General features: G+C 38.7%; 1 protein-coding gene across 3 annotated transcripts in view; it reads right to left on the bottom strand.

Moving 5' to 3' along the window:
- kif11 (kinesin family member 11) overlaps positions 1 to 23,419 on the bottom strand; it is a 41,407-nt gene that overhangs the window by 7,643 nt on the left and 10,345 nt on the right. For all 3 annotated transcript variants that reach the window (XM_052026893.1, XM_052026891.1, XM_052026894.1), the window contains exons 2-21: positions 19,405 to 19,499; positions 17,879 to 18,011; positions 17,698 to 17,795; positions 16,785 to 16,863; positions 15,307 to 15,492; positions 15,058 to 15,182; positions 14,523 to 14,613; positions 13,095 to 13,240; positions 12,899 to 12,995; positions 12,599 to 12,694; positions 11,880 to 11,968; positions 11,213 to 11,300; positions 9,217 to 9,405; positions 6,448 to 6,655; positions 3,794 to 3,966; positions 2,469 to 2,594; positions 1,905 to 2,063; positions 1,671 to 1,810; positions 1,154 to 1,433; positions 580 to 802 (exon numbers count right to left, since the gene is read on the bottom strand). In XM_052026893.1, coding sequence (XP_051882853.1) covers positions 580 to 802; positions 1,154 to 1,433; positions 1,671 to 1,810; positions 1,905 to 2,063; positions 2,469 to 2,594; positions 3,794 to 3,966; positions 6,448 to 6,655; positions 9,217 to 9,405; positions 11,213 to 11,300; positions 11,880 to 11,968; positions 12,599 to 12,694; positions 12,899 to 12,995; positions 13,095 to 13,240; positions 14,523 to 14,613; positions 15,058 to 15,182; positions 15,307 to 15,492; positions 16,785 to 16,863; positions 17,698 to 17,795; positions 17,879 to 18,011; positions 19,405 to 19,475 — 2,797 coding nt within the window. In that variant the 5' untranslated portion in view covers positions 19,476 to 19,499. The remainder of the gene's footprint in view (positions 1 to 579; positions 803 to 1,153; positions 1,434 to 1,670; positions 1,811 to 1,904; positions 2,064 to 2,468; positions 2,595 to 3,793; positions 3,967 to 6,447; positions 6,656 to 9,216; positions 9,406 to 11,212; positions 11,301 to 11,879; positions 11,969 to 12,598; positions 12,695 to 12,898; positions 12,996 to 13,094; positions 13,241 to 14,522; positions 14,614 to 15,057; positions 15,183 to 15,306; positions 15,493 to 16,784; positions 16,864 to 17,697; positions 17,796 to 17,878; positions 18,012 to 19,404; positions 19,500 to 23,419) is intronic.

The raw sequence follows: 23,419 nt of genomic DNA, 5'->3' as shown, positions 1-23,419 counted from the left end.
TTATTCTGCATTGTTATTGTTTTACCTTGTACTACCTCAATGCTCTGTGTAATGATCTGTAGGAACAGTACGCAAGACAAGTTTTTCACTGTGCCTCAGTACGTGACAATAATAAACCAATTCCAATGTGTCTTCTCGTTCTTCAAAGGCCCTCATTTAATAGCTTTTATGTTCCTTTATTCTCTCTCTTATTAACTTACTAACTGGATGTCTTCATCTACAGCTAATTCCCATGGCAACCCTGACCTCATCCCTTTAGAAATATCCCTTTTATCCTACGCTCCTCAACTCTTCTTGCAACTTAAAATGACCTTCTTTCCTAGGTCTATGAAGGATCTTGAATCTGAATCTTTAACTCTTTTTCCAAATTCCAGATACTACCTGACCTGCTGAATGTTTTCAGCATTTTCCATTTTATTCCCTTTAATAATTGTTAGAACTTACTTCTACCAAAATATTCCAAGTTCATTGAAGAGTGTTATATTTGCTCCTTAATTGGTTGACGTGTAGATTACCTCCATCACTCTTTTTAATAACTTTAAGTATTTGCATTTATTCAGTAAAAGGATTTGGTCTCACCTGTGGGAATGTCCTGTCGGAGTTCTTCTTTTAAAAAGTTAAAGACACCATCTAATCCTGCCTGAGCTTGTACAGTTAGCTCTTCTAAGTATTGTGTCACTTCCCTTTTATCATCATTAACTTGTGCAAGTATGGTGGAGAGTACTGATTCCTCTGCATCACACTGTTCTTTCAATTGTTCTGTGATCTTGGTGATGAGGGGGTCACAATTCTCATTCACAGTCTATGCAAAAGAAAAGCACAATATATTTTGACTCGTTTGCAATAATCAAGAACAGGTCAACGTGTATACGAATTTAGAGAAAGGTCAACCCATTCTTTACAAGTTTAGTTACAATGAAATGCTGAATAGTACATCAAAAACTGCTGTAATATTCAGAGTTTCTCAGAATTTGAAAAAATGAAACTTTTTAAAAATTCTATTCCAAATGCCAATACTTTAAAAGTACATATATTTTATTTAAAGTTTCATTCCAAAATACTACTCTAAATAATAGGGAATTGGAATAATCATTGAGATCAGGCACAGATACACAGGCCAGGAAGGAATCACAGCAACAGCATAAACACCTACCTGCTCGACGTTCCTCAGCTGCCTTTTGTTAATGTCAAAAGAAGATACTTGATCCTGACGTAACATGTCAACAGTGCCCTCTGTTGATTCACACCACTGGCTGCTTTCCTGGCAAAGGACCAGCATGCTGGAGCCGAGCTGCTGGCAATTAACGTTCAACTGATCTGCAGTCTTTATCCCCTCATAGGATGCATTTCTAATTTCATTTGCAAAACCAGCTAAAGAGGTGGCAAGATTCTCTTGATGAGATGTAGCACCCTCCATAACTTCTGCAGATTGACTAGAAGATAAACAGATGATTTTATGAAGTGAGAGTTTTGTTGTAAATCAAATGGTAATGCAATTGTGCTTTGAATTGTCAAAAAGCAAAACTCCAAGGAATTTTAAAATTTTCCAACATTTAAAACAGGCATGAAAGCTGTTGTCATAATCCAAACAATGTGTCAAACTTGTATATTTTTCCAAGGTTAATAATAATGAAATACTGAACAGTGATTAGTACAACCTAGATACTTACAAATGCACCTTTTCCTGAAGCATAGTCAATGAATGTTGTACATTTCCATTCTGAGTTAGAAGACTATCAAAACTCTTCTGGGTCTGATGAACTAGCATACCAAGCTGACTCTGTAGATTTGAGATGACGTTTGAAATACCCTATTTACAAAAAGCCAGAGTTGAATCGTCACTGAAATCAGTCAATAAAAAGGATAATTTTGTTGTTAAAGAGCTATTAAATTTTCACAGAAACCTCCATCTGTTCTTGCTGCATTTTCTCTAGTTCTTGCCTCAGTTCCCCATTCTCATTTTGAATCACATCCAGAGCACTGCAAATGCTCTCCTGTAATTTATTAAGTCTTTTACTGTGTTGACCAAAGAATGCATCGGTTTCCATTTTCATAACTTCCATCTGAAACAAATGAAAACAATTAGAAACCAAAGTAGTCAATATACAAGAAGTAACACCACAGCTAAAAGCATCATCACAGCAAAAAACAATAAATTCACTGGCATGATCTGGCTTCATTTTGGCTTGCATTAACCTGCAATTCTGGTGCATTAAAAATACAAAGCAGCATGAAGCACTAGTCTTGCTTTGAATCTTAATCCATTGACTCAAAAGGTGTCCTACACAATGCTAGTTTTATAGCAAATAATTTATCATTAATATCCATGTGGGTTAGCAGCCAGAATACTTCCAAAATGGTAAACTTTCAGTATCTGCAAAAATATTTTTTAGGGACAGATGGAGATAAGCGAAAGGATGGGGAAAATCTCATGTCAGTTAACAGACGCAGAACAAAGTACCAGTCACCTTCTCTGCCATGCCAGAATAGGTCTCAAAGTTCAGTTTGAGACAATTGTTCAGTTCTAATATGCTGGCAACCATGGGCTGTAAATTCTTCTTGAACATCTTTTCTGTTTCTCGCTTGTGGTCAGCCTGAAAATAAAGAGACTCGAGAAACTCTATGAACCATAAAATCAGTAGTCATAGCTCCATTAACAACCCACCCCACATGTAGTAGCAATAGCTTTTTTTAAAAAAAAATAATAAATCAATAATTACCAAAAACATGTTTATTCAGACAAATGGCTTGCACCACTAAGCCAAGTAACATCATTCAGACAAATCTGTAGGGAAACTGAGTTACAATCAAGACACACCGTTCTACTATACTTGCCCTACAATAACACAAATTCATTCATTGTAGCAAGCACAAGTTGGAATTTGTTTCCAGTTCAGAGGCAGCCTCACAACATTTGTATATAGTATTCCTATGCAGAATATCCCTTACACAAAAAAAAGACTTAATCTAAAGAAGAAAACTGTTTAAATAGGACTTTTATTAAACTCCCACCAATGTATGGCCATGAATGATCTACAACTCAAACTAAAGGAAGCTTGGAACAAGAGCAGCATGTTCAGTTGACAACTCATGTCACCGACACCCACAAGCCCTGGTAATCTAACCTCATCCTGGAAAGTTCAGGCCAATGTTGCCCAAAACTTCCTTATTCAGCAAATGTGTACCTCAACTTTTGCTGGTCTAATGGCTTGAAAGGGACTGAATTTAGTACCTCTGTTTTAATAGTGGCAAATCTAATTACGTGCTAGGATACAATGCTTGGATAACCCCGATTTAGAGTGTTCAAAGAGGGCATTATCAAGTTTCAGACACAAACAGCGAGGTGAGTGAAAAGAACTTTGATTTGTGTTTTAACGTGTTGGAAAGAGGGCTCCAACATTGACACAGTCCGACTTTTTATACCAATAACATAAGTTTACATTCTCTCATAGTGATTTGGTCCTTTCCTATCTAGTTAGCGGTGGCTCAGACTCCTGAACACTGTCTAATGACTGTCGGTGGAACCACATTAAGGAGGCTGGTGCAGCCAAGACTATATTTTACTTGATGGCATGATTCAACAGTCTGCCAACACTCGTTGTTAGACTCATGTACAGTAGGCATTCGAGCGAGACAACAAGGAGTGCCCAGCAGCTATGGGACAAGAAGTCTGTTCAGGAGAAAAGTAGAAAGGAGAATTAAAAGAGGCAGAAAAAGGAAGACTGTGAAACATACGAAGTCCGTAACTAAGTACTTCCTCGTCCTCCCCCCCCAACTCCTCTTAGGAACTTACCAGGGCCTTCTGTAAGCAATCTAGCGACTGCTCAGTCATACTCTCTTGTTTTAGCAATTCCTGAAGACCTTGCGATACCTCAGAAGATATCACATTCTTCATTGATGAATATGCTGTAGCCATTGATGACATGGCAGAACTTAATGCAGAGGCATTTGCACCCACAAGGTCACCTGAAAAACAAAAGATTACTTAAGCCAAAAGACCAGAAGATTTGAAAAACACTATGATGCTGGAGGAACTCAGCAGGCCAGGCAGCATCTGTGGAGAAAAGCAGGCAGTCAACATTTCGGGTCAGGACCATTCTTTCAGGACCACTCTTGACCAGGAGCTTTATGATATTAGAGGCTGTCTTGGTAAAATTCATCTTCAGCTCTGAAATTTTCATGGATGACTACCTCAGCATCACAGGTGGTAATATTTTCCCCTGGAGTGCCTCAGTGATCTACAGGGGTGTTTGTTTCCCACTTTCTCCAACTACTACTTTGGCAATCTCTTGGGATCAAAGATGACCTACATATATTAAAGTTCCAAAGAGTGGATTGGTAAGACCCAATGCAGATTGGCGGATCACTTCATCAAGCATGTTTGCTCCATCTGCTCTAACAGCTGGGATCTCCCGGTGGCCAGCCATTTTAATTCCACTTCTCATTCCCACACCGACATGTCTGTCCATGGCCTCTTCTACTGCCAGGTTGAGGCTTGACGCAGATTAGAGGAACAGTACCTCATATTCCGCCTTGGGAGTCTCCAACCTGATGGCATCAACATCGATTTCTCTAACTTCCAGTAACCTGTCGCCCCTTTGTTTTCCCTTATCCCACCAGCCCCATCACCCCTCCTCACCTCTTTCCCTTTATTCCACAGCCCACTGTCCTCTCCTATCAGATTCCACCTTCTTCAGCCCTTTGCCTCTTCCACCTATCACCTCCCAGCTTCTTATATCATTCCTGCTCTTCCCCTCCATCACCTGCCTATCATCCCCCTCCCTCACCTGGACTCACTTACCACCCGCCAACTCTTGCTCCAGCCTTCCCCCCCCCCCCCCACCCCCCAACTTTTTTGTACTGATATCTTCCTCTTTCTTTCCAATCCTGATGAAGGGTCTCGACCTGAAACGTCGACTGTCCATTTCCCTCCATAGATACTGCCTGACCCGCTGAGTTCCTCCAGCATCTTGTGTGCTGCTCCAGATTTCCAGCATCTTCAGTCTTTCTTGTGTCTCCAAACAGCGGATGATGCCCATGTCAGAATTCTTTTAACACAAGGTAGTTGTTGCACACAAGCCACTGCGTGGTCTTGACAGAGAAAGGATATAGTCCAAGGGTGAGAATGTCCATCTGTCTTCCACAGTCTATCAGGCTATCCCCTCCTCAGGTTCTCCTCACCACCCACCCCCCCTCCCATTTATTCTTCTCAATTCTCCAGCTGCTGGCTGTTTGCTTATGACCTATGTGACCTAGGGCAAGACTGCCAGGTGACTGCTGCCACTCATCTTCTTCAGGGCACCTCCCAGATGGCAAACCTTTCTTTCTTCATCACCAACCACCAGACTGATTCAAGGATTCAAGTCTCCCAACACTATCCTTAAACTCTGTAACCAGACAGCTAACTGTACAGATTTCATTCATGGTATCAAAGATCCTGCAGACTTTTTCAGATTTTAGATAGATTACAGATTTGATTAGTTCATTTTCGTACAGCTGGTGGAAGAAGGCTTGTGGTTGTTTGGCTTGATTAGTATTTCCTCTGACCTGAATCCTACCCTGAATGTTTCTTGGTCAATTACAAAACCAATATAATAGCATCTCCTAGCAATCAAGACGGGCAGAAATACATTTATATAGCACTTTCATAGCCTCGGGTCATCTCAAATCACTTTGCAGTCAGTGAGCTACATTTGAAGTCCAGTCATTGTTGCAATATAAAAAACAGAGCTGTCAATTACAGGAAGATCCAACAAACAGCAACATGATTACAAATACATAAGTTGTTTCAGCTGGATGATTGAGGAACAAATTGGCAGAGCAGTACCCTTGGTGGTGCCATGATAACTCTTGTAAAAATTGGCACCCACACACAATTAATAGATTTGCATGGTCAAGACCAGAGTGGGAACTCAAATGCATAACATGCTACCTCAAGTGCTCCCAACTGAGCATGTCTGTGAACTGAAAATGCATTGCCATTTGCAAAATAAAATTCCACAGTATTACTTTTGTGCCTGTAAGTGACCAAGTGTCTGCTTATGGAATCCACTAGTACGACGTTTTTGTTATTGAGATGAGCCATTTTGCTTCCACATCCAAAGTAATTCAGCTGCAATAGGCTTCCAACCTGAAGTTACCACTGGAGTTGGTAATGTCTCATCAGTTTTACTTGGTAGAAATGCACAAAGCAGCAATCTTTTATTTAAACACACTGCTCTCATGGGTTTGATATATCATTTTTGTTTTAGGTAAAACAAATACTGGTGTTTAGTCAACTCCAATTATAGTTCCATTGTTTTAAACTGAAATCATTAGAGCAGAGGATTGAATAAACCTCCGAGCAAATATTAAAAAAACGTTTAAATTCAGTCACATCAAAAAATTCCTATTAGTTAAAGTGAATTTGCAAATTAAATATCAAAACAGATTTGATCCAAAACTTACCTATTGACTTTGCATAGAAATCTAGCATTCCCCACTGCTTAACACGGGTTTCATCAGTTTTTGTCTGCATTTCAGTGAACAGGTCATTCATGTGTTTCAGGAAGGCCTTCTGAGCTTTACGGTTATGAAATTCAACATTTGTTTTACGGTCAAGCTTAGCGTGGAGACCAGACACATCTCTTGTACTCACTTCAACCACTTGCAGCAACTGAAATAAATGAACACATTACAACAATAATGAAACACCTGGGGGGGAAAAAAAAAGTGAACTGGGTAACAAAAACACACCTTCCATTTATAAAACATTTAACATTAAACTTGTTTCACAGTGCTTAACTAGACTATAGATCAGACAATAATTGACACAAGCCAAATATGATATCAGGGCAGGTGATCAAAAGCTTAGAGGTTTTAAGACGAGCCCCGAGAGAAAGGTTAAGTTTAAGGATGGAAATCCAGTGCCTGGAGCAAATGGATAAAACATTAACGGCTTAAGATTTTAATATTGAATTGCAACTCCCTCAACATGGCAAACAGTAATATTATGCATACCATGCAAGAATACCTGCATGTGCATTTTAAAATTGTTATTAAAAATGTATATCAAATTCATTGCCATATTTAGAATGTTTATAAAACACACAAGGCCTTACTCAATTAGGGGTGTAGTCCAGCTTCTATGACACGAAATTAATCCTGTTCATTGAATCACTAGAATAACATCAGGACTCAGATATCAGAGGAGAGAACCTGCACCCCGAACAGCAGCACCTGGAATGCTTTGTGCTGTATTAAGTTTCTCTTGTCATTGAAATTCAGATCAAATGCACACAAAAAGATTGAGGCTCAGAATGTGAACCTGTGTTTAGAGAGAGAATGTGTAGGAGAACAGTATATAGTGCAACACAGTGAGCAGTGAAGTGCACGTTTCACTTTCTTCCTGCACAGAATTTAAAACAGAAGCTCATTGCTGACACCGTGGAACATTCTAGTTTCAAGCAGGGTGAGCATCTCTTATAAACAGCACGCGATTCAAACACTGAACACTGCAGGAAGAAAAACTGAAAACTAGTCAAAGCTGTCATGTTGTTTGAGGAGAGCTTCACAGTATGTCAAAGGGCATGCTTATCCCCATCACCATTCAAGGCATAGTCATTGTATGGGAATCATCATATGGATTTGTCAATGCTAAATGGATTCTCATTTTACAAAATGGTGAATGAAATTCTAATAAAACCTCACCAATTTGAAAGATATTGTTCCATGAGCTAAAGATCCTTCTGATTTGCAGAGCTTCTAAAACTGTGTTCTTGTAAGAAAATTGATATCTTGGTCTTTCCATTGCAGCTACCTAGTCAACTTACACTGCACTGCAGATGCCCAGCTTAGTCTTCAGGTTCACGGTGCTTCTCAAAGGGAAAGCTTAGAATTATTGGATTTTAAATCTCACACATGCTACTTGTAGCAAGAAAAAAAAAGTTTAAAATTCAGAGGAATCTATCTCAGCCACTTTCAGAAAATCACAGTTTAAATAGAATTGAACAATGCCCTTCAAAAGAACCAATAGACTGCAACAAAAGTCAGAAATTTAGGGCGTGGGGTTGGTTGTATTGGGCCAATTCTATTGATGCTCGCTGAACAGACCCAATTCTACTTTCAGACACATGATCTGTAACTTGAGGGGGAACAGACCGTCAAGGGCTCTTCTAAGTACTTTCTGCATGTTGAGAATTTCTGGGTCTTCCACCCTTTTGGACATTTAGTACCAGACTCAACCCTGCAACTGCACCTCTTCTCCCCACCAGCCATTCCCACACCAAATCTCCAAGTCTCTTTTATTTGTGCACCAATTGCTTTAAAACTATTCTTCTGCTTATGGACTAGGTCTACCTTATCTGATTGTCCGTAATTGTATACACCTCAGTTAAATCTTCCCTTGCCTACCTGTGTTCTAAAGAAACTAATCCAGCCTCTCCTGGCAACAATTTGAACAACAATGTTGTCCTGGCAACAATCCTAGAAATTTTCTCTAGTGTGACCATATTCCTTCTATAAAGTAACTAGAACTGTGAACATGCACTCCAAAATCTTGGTCCTGCATTTCTCAAACCTTTTTATTATGTATTCATTTGTCGAATTTACTCTAACAATCCTCCCACCTCACCCACATATTCATCTCATACTAATCTCAATCCAAATTCCATTGCCTTCTTTCTGCACACCTGAGAAATAAAATGAAATCTTCCTGTCGTCTATAGCTGCCGTCATTTTCAACTGCATGGAAAACATTTGCATCATTTGCAAACTTCTTAAGTCATTCTGCCTATATTTGTCAGAATCAATGATACACAAGATATCTAGTAATTAAATAAACCATATACTTTTGATTTAGAACTAATAGATTTTAAACCAGAGGCTTCTGTGACAGTAAAAACATAGCTATAGCACATTGGGTTTGATTCAAAGATAGACAGATAAAAACAGTGAAGGAAGTCAGTACAAGGAATCTTTAGAAACAAACACAATTAATTACCTCAAATGCAAGACTATTTCAACAAATTCTGCATTGTTAGTTAGGAGTAGAATTAGGATAATGAGTAGAAAGCCCAATGACCATAGGAAGCAAGAAACTCCATTGCCACCCACCACACTATAGAAGGTCACTTAATTCTCCTGTTGGGTGAGTTAGCAGCAAGGGTACAGCAGGTCTGGATCTGATAAGGAGGGACGGATACACCCTAGACAGTCAGAAATCAAGCAACTTCCTACCTCACTGGCTGTACTGTAGAGCTTTTGTTCAGTATGAGCGTGGGCATCGCAGACAAATTCTTCTTCAGACAGCTTTCCTTTGGTCAGCTCCAAATCTTGCCAAGTCTCCTGAAGCACCTGCTCTCGCTGTTGCAGTTCAGACATACACTGCTCAAGCTCTTTCTTGCCATCCAGAAATAGCTCATTAACCTGAGGGGATACAGGGAGAAACAAAAGGGGAACTGTCAGATGAATTCCACTTAGGATCAGGTAAAATGGTCAAATAAAGGGCTAGCTCTATGATACCAAAGTCATGCCCATAGCTGGTGACTGATCTGCTGTTTGCTTTCAGCACTTGGCATTTTGATTTCAGATTTCAAATTCTGTGGCATTTTACTTCCATACAGGAAAATTAAAGTCAGGGCATCTATAATTTTTTCAGCATTTTCCTTTAAAATCCTGGGATAGAAGCCCATTTCAGGGTATCTGTGACTCACTTTTGCTTTTTATCATCATTAACTACATTAGCTTTGGCAAGACCCAGCCCTGAAAACAACAACAGTTTCCTTGGGATACCAGCTTTTCCTCCAATTTAAATAGTGATGCAAAGTACTCATACTCTCAATCATTTTCTTTATTTACATATCACCATTACTATTGTTTTATAATATTAAAAAAGTGTGTTATTTTGTCCCAACTACAATCCATCTCCTAACATGATCATACAACATGCATCTCAATTCTTTATAATTCCTACTGTTATCTCACCTTTTGCTTTTTTGTTATCCCACTCCAGTTACCAGGATGTGTGGTAAATCTAGCCTTTTTAGTACGCCATTACTTTAGGTGGTCCCACAGTGATTTACTTTGGCAAATGAAGCTCCTATCCCTTAGGAGTACACACTAGTTGTGTTACATTAACCCCTTTTTGAAAATATTCCAGCACTCTGCTGCAGTAGTCCCAACTGTAGACTTGTCTAGTTTACTGAGGACAGTCTCTTTCTCTCTCAACACATGAAAGTCAACTGTTCTCAAATTTAGAATCTCAGTTGCCACTTTGTGTTTCTCCCTTTCAAAATACCACATTGAATTTAATATTATGATTGGTATTAGAAAAATATTCATATGCCATTCAGTCTCATTACCAAATCTGATATGGCCCACACCCTTTCTGAGTTCTTGGATACATTTCTGCAGAAACCTACTCTGTACCCACTCCAGAAATTAATTGCTTTGCAAATACACGGTAGTCTACTTACCCCGATCTACATGAACAGTTCCTCCAACTGTGTAATAGGTAGACTGGTCATTGGCTGGACATTAAGTTCATCCTTCTCTTTAGCAACCATCTGAGGTTGAGGCCAGACTGTTCACAGCCTTGGTATTGAGCTTGGCTCAAACAGATGCACTCCATAACAAGACCCGTTTCCAATTCTGCAATATCATCCAATTCTGCAATATCATCCAGTTTGGCCCTGCCTCAATTCAGCTGCTAATGAAGCAATTATCCATGTCCTTGTTACCAATAGATTTGACTACTCCAGTGCTAACATCCAACATCCCATCTTCCACCTCCATAAAATGTGTCTTCTCACAGCACCCTGCTGTCAACCTCTCTAACGTCAGCACCCATGTGCTTGTAGACTTTCATGGTGTTCCCAGTCCAATGACATCTCAACTTTAAATCCTTCTATGGCCTCATCCTCCTACCTCTTCCAGTCTTATAAATCTTTGATATTACCACCATTTTGACATATTATACAAATTTATTTGCCTCACTGAGGGTAGCTAGGCCTCCAGCTTCCTTTATCCTGGTCTGGAATTCCCTCCCTCAAAGTCTAAAGGTACCCCTTAAAACTGGTTTAACAAACTTTTGTCCTGATAACACCTTCTGTGGCTGAACTTCAAATTTCAATTTATGTGGTACTTGTGAAATGCCATGGGATATTTTGCCGTGTCAAAGTTGCAATATAAATACACGTTGTCATTCTAGGGTTTTCTTATGGTGACTTCCTACCCGTTTCAGCTCCTCCTCCATAGCAGCGATCTTTTCTACATAGTCATTAATTGTCTCTTCCTGAACAGTCACTTTACTCTGCATGAATCTAAAAAGAAAAAAAATGTAGTTGTATTGTCATATTATAGAGTTCAACATCACATATCTAAATTTTGCACCAATGCCACATTTCCCTTGTTACAGTATGCAACCACTTTTAAAATATTTAATATGAACAGTGCGATAAAGTGACTCAATCCCATCTTAAGACCATGCTCAGTATTTTAGTTCTTGGCAAAAACTGCTAGAACATTTATCAGATGTACAAACATATCTCCTACAGGCCAGATTTTAACACACATTATCTAGGTACCGGTGGTATGAGATAAGCCATAAAGCATATTCAACACAAAAACATTTGGAGTCTGGAACCATCATATCTTGTTCAAGTAGCCCCTTCCACATTGAAAACCAAGGCAGGTGGGGCCAGAAAGCTGCAGGCCACTATAAATGGAGAGTGTAGACCTCCATACCAAGTAAAGCTCTACACTGGGAGCCTCACTGTCCAAAAGTTCTTAAGTTTATGAACAAAAGAGCAAAAAAGAAACAGCTCAAAGTTTAAGCTGAAATCACCCCATGGTTTCAATAGCAATTTAGTACAACACTTGTACATAAAATGTAAACTTACTCATAGTTTTCTACAGACATGTATACCCCATTTTTCTCACGTGCTGCAGCAAGATCCCGCTTCAGTCTCTCAATCTCCTCTGTGTACTCCTGCAATCAAATCAGTTATTCAGTAGGACCAGATTCAATAATCTGGACAAACTATGAGCAGTTAGAAGTACATTAAAGAAAATGATTTGTTACATTCCATTCACACTCAGAAAATGGCCAGCTGGAATGTAGTGCTGTAATACTACAACTTTTAGGAAAATCATGGTCATATTTCTCCGTATGCATTCAAAAATAAAATCTCGGAAGAAAACACCTGCACTTTCATTACTATACATGTCTTGCCTCAAGCATCTTGTCGGAAACAAATTGCTACTGCTGCAGTTTATTTCATGTATTTAGTTCTGCAATGCATCCACACAGTGTCTGGTGTGAATACACAAGAAGGTCAATAGTTGAATCATAGGTTAAAAAAAAATGAAAGGTAGGGAGAGAGATAATCAGTAACTCTAAATGGTAACATGTGTTTTGCAGACGGAAGCTGGTATAACTCATTCAGGGTGCTTTTATAGTCTTGCAAAACAGAAGAGGCTACACCAAACTGCCAAAATGTCACTTCTAAATAATGACTCATGAATTGCTAAATATTTTGTTTATATGGCTAGTTTCACAAATTCATAGACTAGGTCTATATTTTTTTTTAAACTTTGAATGAAGCATCATATTAAATACCTTAATCAAGGCCCTCTTAGTAAGCTTCTGATTCACTTCAGGTTTATTCAATATGTTCTTTGCACGATAGGCATAATCCAGAGTGCTCATGGTTTCCTGTTGTTAGGAGATATTGAACTGGATTAATGAACTCCAAGCAAATGTGGCAGCTTTACTTAAATGAGCAATCATATAATCATTTCATAAATAGGCTTTCAAAACTACTTTGAGTAGCAAACAAGACAATTGAACAACAGAACTGCTATTCTGGCCTCTCTGGTATAACAGATACTTCACTGCCTCAAACTAGATCATACTAACTTCAAGATTCATGGAAGCAGGGGAAATGGTGGCAATGATGGAGGTTTTAGTCCGTCCTCCAAGCGAGTCCTGAAGAATCCTGGTAAGCTTCGATTCTCTAAAAACATACAGAAAAAAATGTATGTTGACCATGTTCCCAAATAATGAGCCTTAAGCAAAGGAAGTAAAAAGTTGTTGAATATCAATTCCATTTTACCTGTATGGTACATGAGGGGTTCTCTCAACCAATGCTGTGATTACTCTTCCCAGAGTAAGTAGTGACTGATTTATATTGCCAGCCTCACGAGCTCGTTTATCCACAGCTCCAGAACGGCCAATATTTTCACTCCCAGCAAGATCCACCTTTATGGAATTGGAAAGTAAACGGATGCAGTTAAAACAAAGTCCACTCTCACCAACTATAACTGGACAGCAGGTTCTGAGCCACCAGTTATCTGTTCTTAAACTAGATGGAGCATATTTTATAGTATCTTAAGGAACAATGTTTTCAACTGCTTCAACCCCCACCAAATACATTTCCTTTAAATAAAGCAAACCATTCACACAATCCTGCAAATTATTTGTTTTTAACTGGGACTTACATTGCGTTAAGTGGCTTTGAAACATCAAACATTTGTCAAGATTTTTCAATTAAATTATCGAGATATTCCGCAATCCAGTTTGCAAAAAAATGTTTTGTCACAAAACAAATTTTTCCTAACATTTATAGTTTTTTTAAAAAATTCCATTAGTAGCCTTCAGCAACTCACCCAAGCAAAGTTGTTTTTTTAAGAATGAAAGCTGCAACGAGCATTTAGGTTATTTGATCCAAGAAGTCATCACAAGCAAGCTGAATTCATTTCTAAATGATGGATACATTACTAGCCTTGGAGTCATAAGATGCTGATCAAATAGAAAGTTTCTAGTATTATACACTCCCTACTTTAGAAGCTGTAACAGGAATGTGCTGACCCATTGAACTTCAAACAACTTGACAAGAATCAGGGATGAAACTTAAGGAAAAGGAAGCACAAATGGGACTTAAATTTACAAAGCATAAAGAGGACAATATTTCCCAACAAAGAACAGTACAGCACAGGATCAGGCCCTTCAGCCCAATGTCTGCATCAAACATGATGCCAAATTAAACTAAGTCTCTTGGTCTCTTGTGCCTGTACATGATCCATATCCCTCCATATACATGTGTCTATGTAACAGCCTCTTGAACACCTCTATTGCATCTCTTCCACCACTACCCCGGGAACCTGCTCCAAACACCTACCGCCCTCTGTAAAATAAAACTTGCCCCGCACATTTCCTTTGAACTTTCCTCTTCTCACCTTAAATGCACGTCCTATAGTACTTGACATTTCTACCCAGGTAAATGGATTCTGACTGCCTACCCTGTCTATGCTCTCATAGTTTTATAGGTTATCTATTCTACAGATAGAATTAAAAATAAGAGGCCTTCCTCTGACAGGTTGCTTTCTGGGGCTCTATCTCTCCTGAGGGTTTGATCTGTTATGGTTTATACAAAGTCAATGTATGGGGATAGAATTTACAGCTCCAACACCAGATCTAGGTCTAGCAAAAATCATATGTTTTATCTCTTATTTAAAACAAATTTACATAAAATGATACTTACTAAGTTCAGTTTGCCAATTTTTACAAGCTCTTCCCCATCAAGAGTTGTCTCCTTCATATGTATTGTAATGGAAAAGACTGAATGCGAACGACTAGGGAAAAAAAAATACAAAACACTACATGTCAATAAAAGCTTCTAATACAAGGTTTAGTTTTGAGCAAGTATCTACAACTTTTGTTACCGTGAAATTCAACAGAAAAGGTGATCTCCATTTATTCAATTGGGTTGTTAATAATACTTAAGAGTTTGTTTTGAGGAACAACATTTAAATTGTTTTAATGGCACAGGAGATGCACATTATAGAAATAGCACTGAAAGGACTCTCTAAATGCTCAAATGCCATGATTCAGTAACATTAACTAATGCCATCTAAAACAAAAACTGTTAAAATGTCAGGTTCTATTTTGTTAAAGAGTATCCAAAGACATATTTATTGCAAAGCCTCACCCCGGGACATTTAACTCAATCTCTTGTGCTCATAGTTTATTTTGGACTTAAGTTTTATAAGTTTTAGACAAGACACAGCTAGCCATACCTTGAGTATGCATTCATCAAAGTTGCTGCTGTTGTCCTTCTTGCTGCTCCCCTCTCCAGAATCTGATAAACTTCATCTTTATTATGGACAGAAATCTCTTCAAGTCCTTTAATTATAACTCCTCTCTGCAATGCAACACAAAAAGAAAGCAAAACAGTATTTTAAGAGTTCTTCATGCCAGAAAGAGAACAAAAAAAGTAGTCTGCTTAAACAGCACAGGATAACTGCACTTTTTTCCAATAATCTTACCTTATTACGAGGATCATCAAACATTTGCAGCCTCTCACCAACATCAGTCGAGGGGCTCAGAAGGTCAAAGAGCTCCTCGTTATAGATTTCCAACAAAGAAACTTTCACAGAGAACTCAGCACCTTGAGCTGCCAGCCGCTCGAAAATCTGATGCAGAGTACGAGGAATGATGCCTGCCAAAGGATCCTGTGGAGAGCAAGAAAATCAGATCAGTTGTTAACAGCAGAGGGTTAAAAAGTCATTTAAGAAAAAAGACTTGCATGTATATAGCACCTTTCATAATTTCAGGCCCAACAGAGAGCTCTTACAGACACTGAAGTATTATTGAAATGAAGTCATTCTAGGCAGCCAAATATTCCCATAGAATCATACCGTGACAAATCAAGGATCCCTTTCTCTCAAGTGAGTCCATGAAACGAGAAGCCAGTGTCTGTGACCCAATAGGGTGAATAATACTTATTACTCATCAGCAGCTTTCAACCTTAATACCTTGATTGATTTCAATTTTTACGAAGCTTTAATTCATATTATTTTAATTTATGGACCACATGGATTAACACATTAGCCACTCCCTTCTATGGAAAAGACAGAAACTCCCTCAACAGATTACACACTCTAAAGGAGTCAATTGCGCATACTGGCATGAGGTTAAAAGTCAAATTTCCTTTGCTACCAATTTTTAGAAAAAAGGGAGCAAACCTTAACAGTGGACAAATTTTATCCTTTTGCTTTGACCAGGGTTATGCAATAATAAATTAACATGGTATCATTTAATCCTTAATACCAAGAAGGTCAGTTATCATTTATTCAGGTCTGTCCAACCCATGTCACAGGGCAGTGTGAACTGTTTGGAAATGCCACAGTAGGTTCTCCGGCCCCAATATCTTGAAATTGGTTCAAATGTTTCTCCGTTTCTTTGTCCCACAAAAGGCAGCTTTCACAATTTAAATCTTCATTTCTACTCTGCACTTGAATAGCTTCCATGCTACATGACCACTTGATATTTTGTCCTTTAAGTTCGGAAAACAACAATCACTTTTACTACATCATGCTAGCAAGTACATTGCATAAGTATTTCAATGGCTGTAAAGTACTCAGAGTGACCAAATTCATGAAAAATACAAACTCTTGCCTTTGTGCAAGATTTCATACATAACTCCACCCAACTATTTCACTTAGGAGTTTGTAAGTTCCATGAATACTTCAATATGTTATTTTTTGCTCCAATGGATGGACAAGCATTGTATAATTAAATATAAACTAACAAATTAATTAACTTTCTATTAACCATGCTGTTCATATGTAACCAGTTCTAAATAGATACAATGGCAACATGAATTACTTCAATCACGACATCACAATTTAGCAGACACAAAGAAAGGACTAGCTTACAAAAATCATAACTAGCTTAACAATTTTAAACTTAGTTTTTCTACATTTAGAAGGAGCAGAGGAATAAATTCAAGTCTGTCACTTACTTCTTCCCAAGTGAATTGTTCATTTTGCGACCTTTCACCTTCCATTGTAAAGGTCTTCCCAGTACCAGTTTGTCCATATCTAAGTCAAATTCAAAAAGGAGAAATTTACGAAGCCTGATGACAATCCATTTAACACAAATGTAAACAGCAACTGGTCACTGGACCACACAGCCCATATGAGATCCATGGTTTGTGTTAAGCTGGCTGACCACATTTGCAGCAGCAGTAGAAAAACTACAATGGATCCCAAATCCAATTCTCCCCATCCCTCCCTTCACCTACCCATTACCCTCCCTTCCAAACGAGTGGATGGTTAGTAAGGATCTTTGATCCTGAACAGAATGAGTTCCACTTGAAAAAAAGCATTTGCATACTCTTGGCGAAGACTGGATCAAGCCTAGCAGTTGTACTCTCGACACAATGAAGAAAATGGCAGATGAAAACAGACATTAGTTAAGCAATTCCTGTTCAGCTATTTTGTGATTGGCTTTGGAAAAACAAACAAGAACTTTTGTTGGTCAATTTTCTGCTGCTCTCCCATTATTAGGAACAAACTGAAGGAAATTGCTTCTTCCTTGATGTTTCTTTCAGTCGGTCAGCAATGCAGCAGACAAGACCCCTTCTGATTAATCACATTCTCCTGCTTTCTGGTGGTCTCTTGAGGTGCAACAGTAAAGATTTAAGAATGTGTAGGGACACTCAATGCAAAGTTTGAATTATTTTAATTTGGATGCAGGTAGATCAACAAGATAACAATTTTCTTTAATAAAAAAATTTAAGAGCACTGACTGTGGGATGATTGATTAAAAGAAATTAAAGAATCCCATTTTTTAAAAAAAGATTAAAAGGAAACAACTGAAGCAGGGAAATTTCATTTAACCATTTCTAGATGATGGAAACTTTCTCAACTTACGCAAAAATAGTACAGTTGTACCCCATGATTACTTCATCCAGGATGGGGTACACCACACTTTTGTAGACATCAATTTGCTTAGCTGCAGGTCCAAACACCTGAATTAAAAACAAAATATATTCAGCATTCACCTTTAGACATTCCTTTGATTTCTGTATGAGACAAACATGAAGGTTCATACCATGTCAAACGTGTATTTTTTGGCACTCTTCTCATTTCCCAGTGCAGAGTTACGCACTGCAACTTCTCGTTTGATTGGGTCACAATCAACCACATTGGTGGCATTTGACTTGCGTTCTGATAAACTGAGGGGCCTGTGGAGAACAGCATGTGTTGAATGGCACTTCAGCATTTGCATTGGTATGTATTTCTTCTAAGAAATTTGACATCTTAAAAAAAAAGCTGTGTTCATTTCCAATGCTGTCTAGACTCATGGAAGACAGAAGCCCAGTCACACAATAGAACATTGTGAAACAGATAGTAAACGGTGACTGCTGAAGCAAAACATAATAGAACACTCAAGTCCTTCTCCAGTTATCCACTTCTGAAAACAAATGTACTCAAACTTTATGCCCACACAAGTGTTAGGATTTTAAAACTTGGCTTTGGAAAGCAGAAGAAATAAGAAAGCAAAAATAAAGAGATTCAAGTTGGATAATATATTGTCATGCCTTAAAACTGCATGATAAAATATTTTACATGTGGATAAACTGCACATTACAATAGAAAAACTTACATCAGAAAACAGTAATTTATACAAATAAATAGAGACGCACATTTACTTTTTAAGAAAAAACATAGCTCTTGAAATTCTGTGGCAATATGCCATACAACCCAGAAAAGACAAAACCCCATCTTAAATGTGGATTGATTTCTACATGATGACATGTAGAATACCACACTGATGGTTACAGATCAGTAGCAGCAAATAGGCATCTCACAGCCTTCATAAGCAAAACTCAATTAACTTCTTCATTTCCCCTCCAAATGAAAATTTCTCTTCTCTCCTCTGCAAAAGACACTGACCTGGGATTTTCAAATGTTAATTTTAAACACATTACCCCTAGCACTAGATCAAGGAGATGTGCATGATTGACTTGTATTACAATGTGGCTCCATAGACCTTGGTCTCCAGTGCTGTCCATAGCTCAGCCAGAAACAGAATATTGTTGATTATTAACAGTTCTTCTAATCAGGAAGGGTACATGTAATGATGGAGTACAATGTAGATAGAGCACAATGAGGCTTCATGGATTGGAGACCCACGAGGAACAACAAATTCAGCACAAGCCAAGAATCAAGCTTGGTACCTTCTTGCTCATATGGCTGTACCACAAATTCACCTTGAGTAGCAAATCCATTATGCCTTTCTTAGGAGTTTTAAACGAAAAACATTTTTTTTGTGGCTTTTTTGCCCCTAAAACATCCTGCCTCAAAGCCATTATTTCCCTTAATAAAAAATAAAAAATTAAACAAGGGTGCGAGTAGGCCAAGTGATTCTGAGATCGCTCTGGCACTAAACTCATGGCTGATCTGAACTTGCCATCAATTTTTGTCCTTACAACCAAACTCTGTAAAACAGGCTTGCCATAATCTAACACAACTCAATGACACACTGCAATTTGGGCACGACTAATTGCAGCAATTGTTAAACACAATTAAGATTTGTTTCTCTCATGACCGGCAGAAGGGTATAACAAGACTTACCTGCATCGTACAACCACTTGTATATTCTTGGCCTTTTCTTCTTTTTTACTCAAAGAGATTTGGGATGACATGTTGGTCTTGGTTTAGAACAATACCTGTGCAAGAGAGAAATGTATTAAAGAACATATTTGCAAGTTCTCACATTTCACAAATTCACAGTTTGTTGATATTACAAATGTTGGTCAATCCCCAAGCATAGATACTTTTTTTGTTAACTGTAAGCTAGATGTCTCTTAGTGAGTTAAAGATGCTTGCTTATACAATTCTCTTTTGTATTTAGAGTGATAGGACTCAAATAAGCATTTTTTTTAAAATATAATGGGGAACAGGAAACAAAATCAAGAATGAAAGGATGTAAACTTAAGCCTTGGGCTATTTACAGAAAAACCTTTCTGCATGAATTACAGTAGAAATCCAGAAATCATTTCCACAGAAGGCAGTAGGTTCCAGGAATACTGGGGCTGTCAAGATTGATAGATTTGTTTAGAACAGGACATTGTGAGGATATGGAGCAAAAGCAAGGAATTAGACGTGAACTATAAATCAGCTAATGGCAGACATGGTAGTGTAGTAGTTAGCACAATGCTATTACAGCGCCAGTGAACCGGGTTCAATTCCGTCCATTGTTTATGAGGAGTTTGTACGTTCTCCCCACGTCTGCGTGGGTTTTCTCTGGGTGCTCCGGTTTCCTCCCACATTCCAAAAAAAAGACATACGGGTTAGGAAGTTGCGGGCACGCTATGTTGGCGCCGGAAGCGTGGCAACACTTGCGGGCTGTGCCCAGAACACACTATGCAAAAGATGCATTTCACTGTGTGTTTCAATGTTCATGTGACTAATAAAGACATCTTATCTTATAAATGAACCAATGCATATTATGAACAGAAAGCATAAACATCAGTGGCTACCTTTATATTGTCAGAGGTTGGTTATTAATTATAGATTCTTGTCATCTGTGGAACCTCACAGAAATCCACAATCTGACTGCTGCTCTTCACTAATATTGATTTGAATGAGAGCCTTGTGGAAATACTTATATTTGCAGATAGGAGTATACAGTAATTAGGACTTCAGTGGAACTGAATAGACTGAAAGGTTGACCTCGATATGTTAGGGGAAAAAAGTTTTGTAGATATATGCATTTCAATGTGGATGGCTGCAGGTTGATGCCATTAACCTGATTTAACGCCAAGCACATATATATCACGCAAACTGGCTTATTACTGTAATGTTAAAACTGTTTACAGGTATTTATGTTTCATGAATCATTGGAAGTCATTATCCACATCAGTCATAAGAAAAATTAATAGGTCAGGACACATTGTTAAAAAACTAGACCTTGGCACAGCTTGGGGATACAATAGCCATTTGTGGGCAAAGGAATTTTTAAAATGGAACAAGTTGACAAAAGGTAAGATTTTAGATGGAAAATGCAAATATATGCAAATCAGTAATAACAACACTAAACATTACTTCTTCCATGTGTGGACATCACACTCCAAACACTATGGATACAAAGGGCTAAAAATGTTGGATTTTTCTGAAATGCAGGATGACACATTCCTGATCAAACAAGGAATTTCTACTTAACTGGGTCCCAGACTTGGTTTTCAAAAATTACTACTGCTGGCAACAATAAATCTTTTTCATTTATACCCTCACCACTGTTGATACCAGCTAAGGTTAGGATATCTGTGATGACTTCTTGCGCTGTAAGCCAAAGGGCCACCTTCCATGCACAAACTTGATACCAAACATCTGGAGTTGTTTATGCCTCAGTTTAATAGGAGGAGAAAGTGCATCAGTCTGCAGTAAAGGAGAGGCTGCTATCAGTGTTACAGTAAAAGAGGATGTAGTAAAGAAATTGGACAAGATAAAAATTGATGGAGAGTAGGTAATAAAAATGAAAAGCAGAAAAATCACCCATTCTGGATGGATATCATAAGCTCCTTTATAGCAAGAAAAATTAACATGCTTTGGAAACAATGCAATGAAGACTTACAGGATTGCTCCTGGGATGAGTGGATTGACATGAAGAAAGTGAACAGAATAGGTCCACATTTCTGGAGTTCACAGAATGAGATGTGATTGCATTGAAATACTAGACCCTGAAGAAGCTTGGCCATGTTAATGCAGAGAGGGAGATGTCTGCCTTGGCTGGAGAGACCAGGATTGGAGGGCACAGTCTCATGCCAAAGGGTTGAACATGGATTGAGGAACGTCCTTACTCAGGGTTATTGTAATTTCTTGCTCCAGAAAAATGTGCATGTTCACTTTTTGAGTACATTCAAGGCTGAGAATGATCTGGAATCCAGGGAATATAGGGAAAAAAAAAATCAGGTGGAAAATGTAAAGTCAAAGAAAATCACAATTCACAACTTTGTTGAATGACACAATTAGTTCTTGTATTTATTTCTTGTATTCTTTGGCCATTGAAGGATGTATGGAGATAGTTCAGGCTAAGACTATACTTTTGAAAACCTCCTCAGATTGAAGGATTGCAAAATCTGGATTCATAAAATAATGGCCAGCACTAATCTGACAGATGAAAAGTTGTGTTTGATCAAAGAGCAAATACTCAGCAGATCATACTCAACCTCTGCTGAGAGGGAAGTACAGGGTAATGCTTCAGGATGACTTTCTTCAGAGCAAGGCAGTGAGAAAAATATAGAGACACAAGAGACAGTAGATGCTGGAACCTGGAGCAACAAACAATCTGCTGGAGGAACTCGGCGGGTCGAGAAGCATGGTGGGGGGGGGGGGGGGTGTGGGAGAAGAAATCATCAATGTTTCCAGTTGAAACCTTTCATCAGCCCCAAGCAGGGGTTCAACTCAAGATATTGACAATTCCAACACCCCCCCCCCCCCCCCCGCGATGCTGCTCAACCAGCTGAGTTCCTCCAGCAAATAGTTTGTTGAGCTAGAAATGAACATGTAGAGTTTCAGAGGAGGGGTGGAGAAAACAAAGGGAACCTCTGTGATAGGGTGGAGACCAAGAGAGGCTGAATGGCACAAAAGGTACTGATGAATATTTGAAGATCAAAGGACACATTAAGAAGATAGTTAAAAAAAACTAGCCTTATGCACAGAGCTGCAAAACATGTAAATTATGCTGAGTCTTAAAAGAAAACCAGTGGGTGGGCTCCAGCTGGAATATCATGTCCCTTTTTATGTGCCACACAGTAATGTAGTCAAAATAGGGAGATATCAAAGATTACCAGAATGATACCAAAGATGCAACACCGTAGAGATGAGAGAACCTAGGGCTCTTCTCCTTACAGTAGAAAAAGTTTACAGTAAGTACCTATATTTAATGTGCATAGAGAACCCCTTAATTTACACATTTAATCCCATGTGCAAGGCTGGGCAATTCAGTACTTATGCTTTTATTTACTGTCTCCTTTTATTGAAGTTCTGAGAAGCCTGATAATTTGTGACGATCAGCACTGTTGCAGAATTTTCTGAATCTCTCCCAAAAACATCCTTGATCGACCACTTAACAGCCGATGGTACTTTCAGTGGTCAATGAACATTTGCTCAATATCGCCTAGTGCATAAGTGACCACGATTTCAAAACACTACGCAGAAATTTTTTTAAAAATGAGAAACAAAGGACTGCAGACGCTGGAATCTAGATGAAAAACACTATGACACTGAAGGAACTCAGCAGGCCAGGCAGCATCCGTGGAGAAAAGCAGGTGGTCAACGTTTTGGATCAGGACCCTTCTTCAGGACTGAAGATAGGAAAAGGGGAAGCCCAATATTTAGGAGGGAAAAAACAGACAAAAGAGGGGAGGTGGGGTGGGCACAAGGTGGTGATAGGTAGCTGCAGGTAAGAGATAGTGATAGGCAGATGCGGGGGAGGAGAGGACAGCAGATCCACCGGGGGATGGGTTAAAGGTAAGGAGAGAAAGGAAAAAAAGGGGAGAAAAAAAGATAGGCTACTAAAGGGAAGAACAGAAGAAGCATGGTGGGCTGGGGATTACTTAAAGTGGGAGAATTCAATGTCATGCCG

Source organism: Pristis pectinata, chromosome 12 (assembly GCF_009764475.1).
Source record: "Pristis pectinata isolate sPriPec2 chromosome 12, sPriPec2.1.pri, whole genome shotgun sequence".
Taxonomy (NCBI): domain Eukaryota; kingdom Metazoa; phylum Chordata; class Chondrichthyes; order Rhinopristiformes; family Pristidae; genus Pristis; species Pristis pectinata.
Note: the sequence above shows the minus strand (reverse complement) of the source record. Positions and strands in the feature narration are given on the sequence as shown.